The 7,057-nt window shown below is 40.8% G+C and overlaps 1 protein-coding gene across 1 annotated transcript; it reads right to left on the bottom strand.

Moving 5' to 3' along the window:
• Positions 1 to 30: 30 nt before the first annotated feature.
• LOC135507812 (CDGSH iron-sulfur domain-containing protein 2B) lies at positions 31 to 4,274 on the bottom strand. The gene is made up of 3 exons (XM_064927479.1): positions 4,076 to 4,274; positions 1,252 to 1,466; positions 31 to 756 (listed from the first exon to the last, which is right to left on the bottom strand). The coding sequence occupies exons 1-3, from the start codon at positions 4,176 to 4,178 to the stop codon at positions 667 to 669; spliced, it is 408 nt and encodes a 135-aa protein (XP_064783551.1). The 5' UTR covers positions 4,179 to 4,274; the 3' UTR covers positions 31 to 666.
• Between the last annotated feature and the right edge of the window lie 2,783 nt (positions 4,275 to 7,057).

The raw sequence follows: 7,057 nt of genomic DNA, 5'->3' as shown, positions 1-7,057 counted from the left end.
CCTGACAATCTTAAGACAACAATATGAACACAGAATTAAGGCATGTTTTATAAGGTTAGGAACAAAGAAATGGCAGAGAAAATAAATCCTGGAAGTGTGTTTGTATGCAAGTGAAAGACTTCAAGCTTGCAGTAGTTCAGAGATTGAAAAGGCTAAGTATGCATATTTTTTTTCAACTTCACAAAATATACTGCTACCCTAATTGCAATCATGATTCAAGTTCCCCTCAATGTGATCCCAATAGTTTGGAACCGAGCGGTGCTACCAAGGAGACCAAAGTTAACTGTTTCTAACGAGAGCTGCTAACCAGACTGGAAAATGGCCACTGTACAAAAAGTTCTCAGGAGACAATAAGAGGGAGTGGTGATAGTTTGAAAGGTTTTATGCTACTCTGTGGTATAACCTCTGTTAATGTCCATTATTGTCAATTTGAAATAAATAAGATTTACAAAAGTGTTGATGGTAAAATCTTTGAGTTAACGTGCCACCAACATTTCTACAGCATATCACCACCAAAAGGAAAGTATGTGCCATTTTTTTTTTTACCAAAACAAAAGACATTGGAAGAGTGCAAAAGGTCATGCCCTAAAATACAGACTTTTTTTTAAAGAACCAAAGACAGAAGTAGGGAGTGAAGATGGCGGCTCCCTCGGTGTTAAAGATGGATTATATTATCTTCTTCTTGAGTATGAGAGGCCCCACGTTGTCTCCAGTCAACTCATTGTGCTTTATGTGTGATTTGTCACAAACAGGAAACTGCAACAGGAAACAACTTAATATTAGACTGATACGTACAGTACGAGGCATTGCTTATAGATAGGCTAACTTGAGCCCTTCCCCTCCATAGTTCACCATTTCTTAACAGTCATTTGCTTCCCTTTGGCCTCAAGACAGTGAGAATGGAAAAAGAAACTTGATATCTGCATAAATTGCTAAGGTTAGAAGACCACTAGCTATTGCTAAGTCTTTGCATCTAACATGATCTAAAACCAATCTCCATCCAACTCCCCCCACCCCATTCCCTTGGCACCGACCCATGAAGGCTGATCAGGGCCTTTTTCAAAAAGTGTCCCAGAGTAGTACTGCAATCTAAGATTAGGTTCCCCCTGTCCAGATCGATCATAATGGATAAGATTATCAGGCAGTATTGATCCTCAGCACTCCTGAGAGACTTTGAATATGGGCCCTGAAATTACTAAGAAGGTATAGTGTTAGCAATAACCATCCAACTCTCCCTCTAGTCTAATTTACCGTTTTGGAGCGCCAGCAGCGGCAGTAGCAGACATTTGTGCTCTTCAAGTCCTCAATATCTATCTCGTTGACCACTTTGGGGTTCTCCTTCTGGATCTTCAGGTTGATCAGGCTGTCCTTCTGCTTCTTCTTCTTGGGCAGGAAGGGCCGGATGGTGAGGTAGCTCAGCAGGGCCAAGATTCCCAGGAGAGGCAGCAACCGGAGCCAATCAAGGACTGGGAAGAAAACACAGGCAGGCACAGGTAAAACACGCAGTGATATTGGATCTCCTCAATTGTTCCACCCCTGTGGTTCCCATAACATGCCGCCTCGCCCCATAACATGGGGTTATCGCGGAGTCATACAATTACACAACATGTATAGAGTACCACAGTATGAATCATAAAACCTAGCGGTCAAACAAGGAAATGGTTCCAATCGTTTTCCCACCATTCATTTTTAAAATAAGGGCTTACCATGGCATGAAGTTTTGGTAACCATTTAAATCTCTAAGACAGGGTGACTTATCAATATTTTCACCTGTATTTACCATACAAAAATGAAATGCTAATTAGCTGCTAATGTGGCTATCATAAAGAACTACAAATGCCATGATGATCTGGACGAGACTGCCGAATTCAGGCAAAGGTAAGAATCTCTGGATTAACTGTCTAATGTTAGCTAAATTTAGTAATTAATAAATTGCCTACATTTTTTTCAATTCTGTCAACTTTCTTGTGCAATTTTTTATTTTACACAATACTTGTTAGCAAAGGTGTAGGCTTGAAATTATGTGCAAGAGCTTGCAGGGATTTGTAGTCTTGTGCGATGTCTACTTTGATGCTAATTAGCATTTTCTAATCAGTAAATACAGCTGAATATATTGATCAAAGTCATCTTGTCCAAAAGAGATTTACATGGTTATCAAAAAAATAAAAATAAATAAATAAATCAGGTCCATCCTGTCAATTATCTTATTTATTAAGATCTTAAGGCAAAACTGATTCTATATCAGCTCTCATACTCTCAGACCATCTTAGTATCTGATAGGCTGGCCTACCCATCGATGCACAGTTCCAAGAGGCCAATATAACAGTGCATAATGTCCCATGGATTATTCCATTGACTATGACAACTTTGAGGGCTGTGGATTTGAATCTCAGGGCAATTAAATTAAATGGCTTTTGATTAAAAAGAAGGGTGACTAAAGGGAGAAAGTTAATCTCATTATACGATTTCTCGACTTCAAAGAAGGCAAATGTAAAAACACCATCAAATCCGGACAAAATAATTTAATGAGGTGCTCACCCTTAAAGCTGCTAGACTGAATTTTGCTGCGGAGGCATCGTATATACAGGCATCAAATTCTAATCTTTTTTCCACTAATTGGTATTTTGAGCAATCACATCAGATCTTTTTACATCAGATTTTTTTCAGAGCTGATCTGATTGGTCAACAATTAGTGAAACAAATACCAGAATTGGTCTGCCTGTGTAAACACAGCCTTATATATATATTTTTCCACTAATTGGTCTTTTGACTGTCTAAACACAGCCATAGTGTCTTTAGATTCCTGCAGGGACCTTTCACTTGACTCCCATCTTTTCCTGAGAGTGAAAACATTAACATGACAAATGTAATATAGGGGTGGAAAAACCTCAGTACTTATGCTACTAACTTCAAAACTACACTGAACGGCAATGAAATTAACAATTGAGCGTCCAGTGCCATGTCAATTATTCCAGTCGCTTCGTGTTTATGCATCTCCTATAGATTTGCTACCGAAGACTTAAATCAATGTTTACAATGTCAATGAGCTTCAGTATGGAGCATCTCAGAGCAATGGGAGAAACCATAATTTACCACCACTGCTTTCCAGACCTGGGTTCAAATCCTATTTGAATTCATTTCAAATATTGTACTCTATCTGTGCTTGATTGGGCTTGCCTGGCTTAATGAACAAATAGAATAGTCCCACAACTGTAAACCCCTCCCATCTGGCAATTCAGACAGAATTAGGGGAAAACATTCAAAAGTATTGGAAAGATTTTGAAATAGTACCCATGTCTGTTGCTTTCTTTCAAAAAAACGTCATGCTTTTATTTAATTAACTCGGCAAGTCAGTTAAGAATAAATTCTTATTTACAATGACGGTCTACCCATGTCATCTGCACACTCAAGGATATCTGCCAGCCACTAGTTTAGGTAGGTGAATTTCAGAAGCTCTATACTTTTGCTTCATTGACTGATTGGTCTCAATGTGCCTGCCTGCCATGAGAGCAAGAATCATCACTGCTAATAGCATATACTTTGTTCATGTCAAGTAATGAGCTCCATCAATTGAAGCTTGGAGATGGTTGTTTATGCATACAGGAGTATGTAAAACACGCATAGCCTGTATATCAAAGTAGAAGCAGCCTCAACTTGGATTTTAATTTGTACATATTTTGTTGTAGCCTAATGTTTCATATGCTTGGAATAGTTCCCTTCCATAGCCAAGAGAAGATATATGCTACATACAAACGAAACACTTGTTTGACTGTACAATTAATAAGTTTCCACTCAGAGTCTGATACATGTTCTTGTACTGTTACAATGCATCTCAAAGTAGTGCACTGTTAAGCTACCCTTCAATGTTCAATCAATTTGACCTGAGCCAAGTAAGGAACTTTATTCAGTAGGAAGTGGATTAGCACTTTTACAGCCACACAGAACCCGAACATCTATAAGAAATTTGGAAAAACCGCACTAAAACTGGCGAACTACTGTAGCTAATCTTGTAGGCAGGCATGCATGGGGACAAACTATTCTGTCTTTCCTTTTTTTCAACACCGTAACAATTTACCTGTTAACCTCGCAAATCCTCCGATCGTCTCAGGAAGGGGGAACTTCTTGAGGTAGGCTGGAAGCTGGGTTTTTATGATCTTTGAAATAGTTTCTAAAACCATCTTGAATGAAACTATAGGCAGGTTTGAGCTGGATATTTCCTGAGGTCCGTTTGCGTCATTACGCTATTTTAGAAGCTCAAGTCTTGACAGTTGCGTACAAATTGTCCGTGCAAAAGAAATACATAGAGAAGGCGCGTAGATGTGTTGGTGAATAGAAGCAATTGCGGAAGATGATGCTAAAACATGTAGCAATGAACGTTGGCAGAGTTGGTGTCATCTGATTGGACAGTTTCTAATGGCGCAGATAAAGAGAAAGTAGCCTATTTCGTTACTTTGTTTGATACATAGGCCTGTGTGATGTTTGTATGACAAAGTATCTTACCGATGTTTTCAGGGAAAAAATACATTGTATTCCATGCTATTGTATGCTATTATATTTGTTATTTATTTATGCTTTGGCTTCAATCATTAATTTATTCATTGATTCATTCAGCCTTCCTAATCAAACGTGTAAATGTTTGTTTACTCATAATTTCACCCATATAATAATACTTTAAAGTTTGATTAGAACTCCAAGAGGAAATTTAATAGGCTGGGATATATATATATATGGGAATCCCAATCACGTCCGGATGTGATGCAGCCTGGATTTGAACCAGGTACTGCAGTGACGCCATTTGCACTCTTGAGATGCTGTGTGTGTGTGTGTGTGTGTGTGTGTGTGTGTGTGTGTGTGTGTGTGTGTGTGTGTGTGTGAGTGAGTGAGTGAGTGAGTGAGTGAGTGAGTGAGTGAGTGAGTGAGATATGGGTAGTTGGCTACAGATGGGATCCACCTAAAAGTTTAGGGGCTACATATATCTATGTCTCAGACATAGTTCATAATCTGAAATTATTTAAGTTTAAAATGTTTTTCTCTCTCTCCATAGTACATAATGGCTTGTCCTTGTCTCCTCTGTTCTGCAATCTGAGCTGATCTGAAAACACAAGGAGAGGTGAAGTCAATGTGGATGATGATTTGCTTACGCCTGTCAAATTATTTCACCTCACTCCTGATGAATGGAAGGACTATTGAAATGCACATAGGAAAAGCATGCAAGACGTTGTATTTTCCGTTTCCAGTTTATATTTACTTCCTTATGAATCCAAATATAGTGAACAAAAATATAAACACAACATGTAAAGACTTGGTCCCATGTTTCAAGAGGTGAAATAAAATATCTCAAAGACTTTCCAAAACTACAAAAAGCTTATTTCTCCCAAATGTTACATCCCTGTTAGTGAGCATTTCTCCTTTGCCAAGCTGATTAAAGAGCATGATCATTGCACAGGTGCACCTTGTGCTGGGGATAATAAAAGGCCACTCTAAAATATGCAGTTTTGTCACACAACACAATGTCACAGATGTCTCATGTTTTAAGGGAGCGTGCAGCAATGTCCACCAACCACCCGGACAGCTGATGAAACTGTGGGTTTGCACAACAGTCAGAAACGGTCTCAGGGAAGCTCATCTGCGTGCTTGTTGCCCTCACCAGCGTTGTGATCTGACTGCAGTTTGGCGTCGTAACCGACTTCAGTGGGCAAATGCTCACCTTTGATGGCCACTGGCATGCTGGAGAGGTGTGCTCTTAACACAGTTTCAACTGTACCGGGCAGATGGCAGACCGCGTGTATGGCGTCGTGTGGGAGAGCGGTTTGCTGATGTCAACTTTTGTGAACAGAGTGCCCCATGGTGGCAGTTCGGTTATGGTATGGGCAGGCTTAACCTACAGACAATGAATACATTTGCATTTTATTGATGGTAATTTGAATGCACGGAGATTCCCTGACGAGATTCTAAGGCCCATTGTTGTGCCATTCATCCACCGACCATAATCTCATGTTTCAGCACGATAATGCACAGCACCATGTCTCAAGGATCTGTACACAGTTACTGGAAGCTGAAAAAATTCCCATTTCTTCCATGTGTAACGGATGTGAAATGGCTAGCTTAGTTAGCGGTGGTGCGGGCTAAATAGCGTTTCAATCGGTGACGTCACTTGCTCTGAGACCTTGAAGTAGTGGTTCTGCAATGGCCGCGGCTTTTGTGGAGCAATGGGTAACGATGCTTCGTGGGTGACTATTGTTGATGTGTGCAGAGGGTCCCTAGTTAGTGCCTGGGTATGGGTGAGGGTACGGTCTAAAGTTATACTGTTGCATTGATGCTGTTGACCCGGATCACTGGTTGCTGTGGAAAAGGAGGAGGTCAAAAGGGGGGTGAGTGTAACGGATGTGAAACGGCTAGCTTAGTTAGCGGTGGTGCGCGCTAAATAGTGTTTCAACAGGTGACGTCACTTGCTCTGAGACCTTAAAGTAGTGGTTCCCCTTGCTCTGCAATGGACTCTGCTTTTGTGGAGCGATGGGTAACGATGCTTCGTGGGTGACTGTTGTTGATGTGTGCAGAGGGTCCCTGGTTCGCGCCCGGGTATGGGCGAGGGGACGGTCTAAAGTTATACTGTTACACATGTCCTGTATACTCACCAGACATGTCACCAATTGAGCATGTTGGGGATGCTCTGGATCGACGTGTACGACAGCATTTTCCAGTTCCCACCAATATCCAGCAACTTCGCGCAGCCATTGAAGAACAGTGGGACATTCCACAGACCACAATTAACAGCCTGATCAACTCTTATGCGAAGGAGATGTTTTGCGCTGCATGAGGCAAATGGTGGTCACACCCGATACTGACTGGTTTTCTGATCCACGCCCCTACCTTTAAAAAAAATATATATTTGTGACCAACAGATACATCTCTGTATTCCCAGTCATGTTGGCCTTTGTAGCTCAGTTGGTAGAGCATGGTGCTTGCTATGTCGGGAGTGTGGCTTTGATTCCCACCCATACTTAAAATGTATGCATGCATGACTGTAAGTCGCATTGGATAAAAGTGTCTGCTAAAT

This window comes from Oncorhynchus masou, chromosome 21 (genome assembly GCF_036934945.1).
Source record: "Oncorhynchus masou masou isolate Uvic2021 chromosome 21, UVic_Omas_1.1, whole genome shotgun sequence".
NCBI classification, from domain to species: domain Eukaryota; kingdom Metazoa; phylum Chordata; class Actinopteri; order Salmoniformes; family Salmonidae; genus Oncorhynchus; species Oncorhynchus masou.
This window is presented reverse-complemented; position numbering and strand designations above follow the sequence as displayed.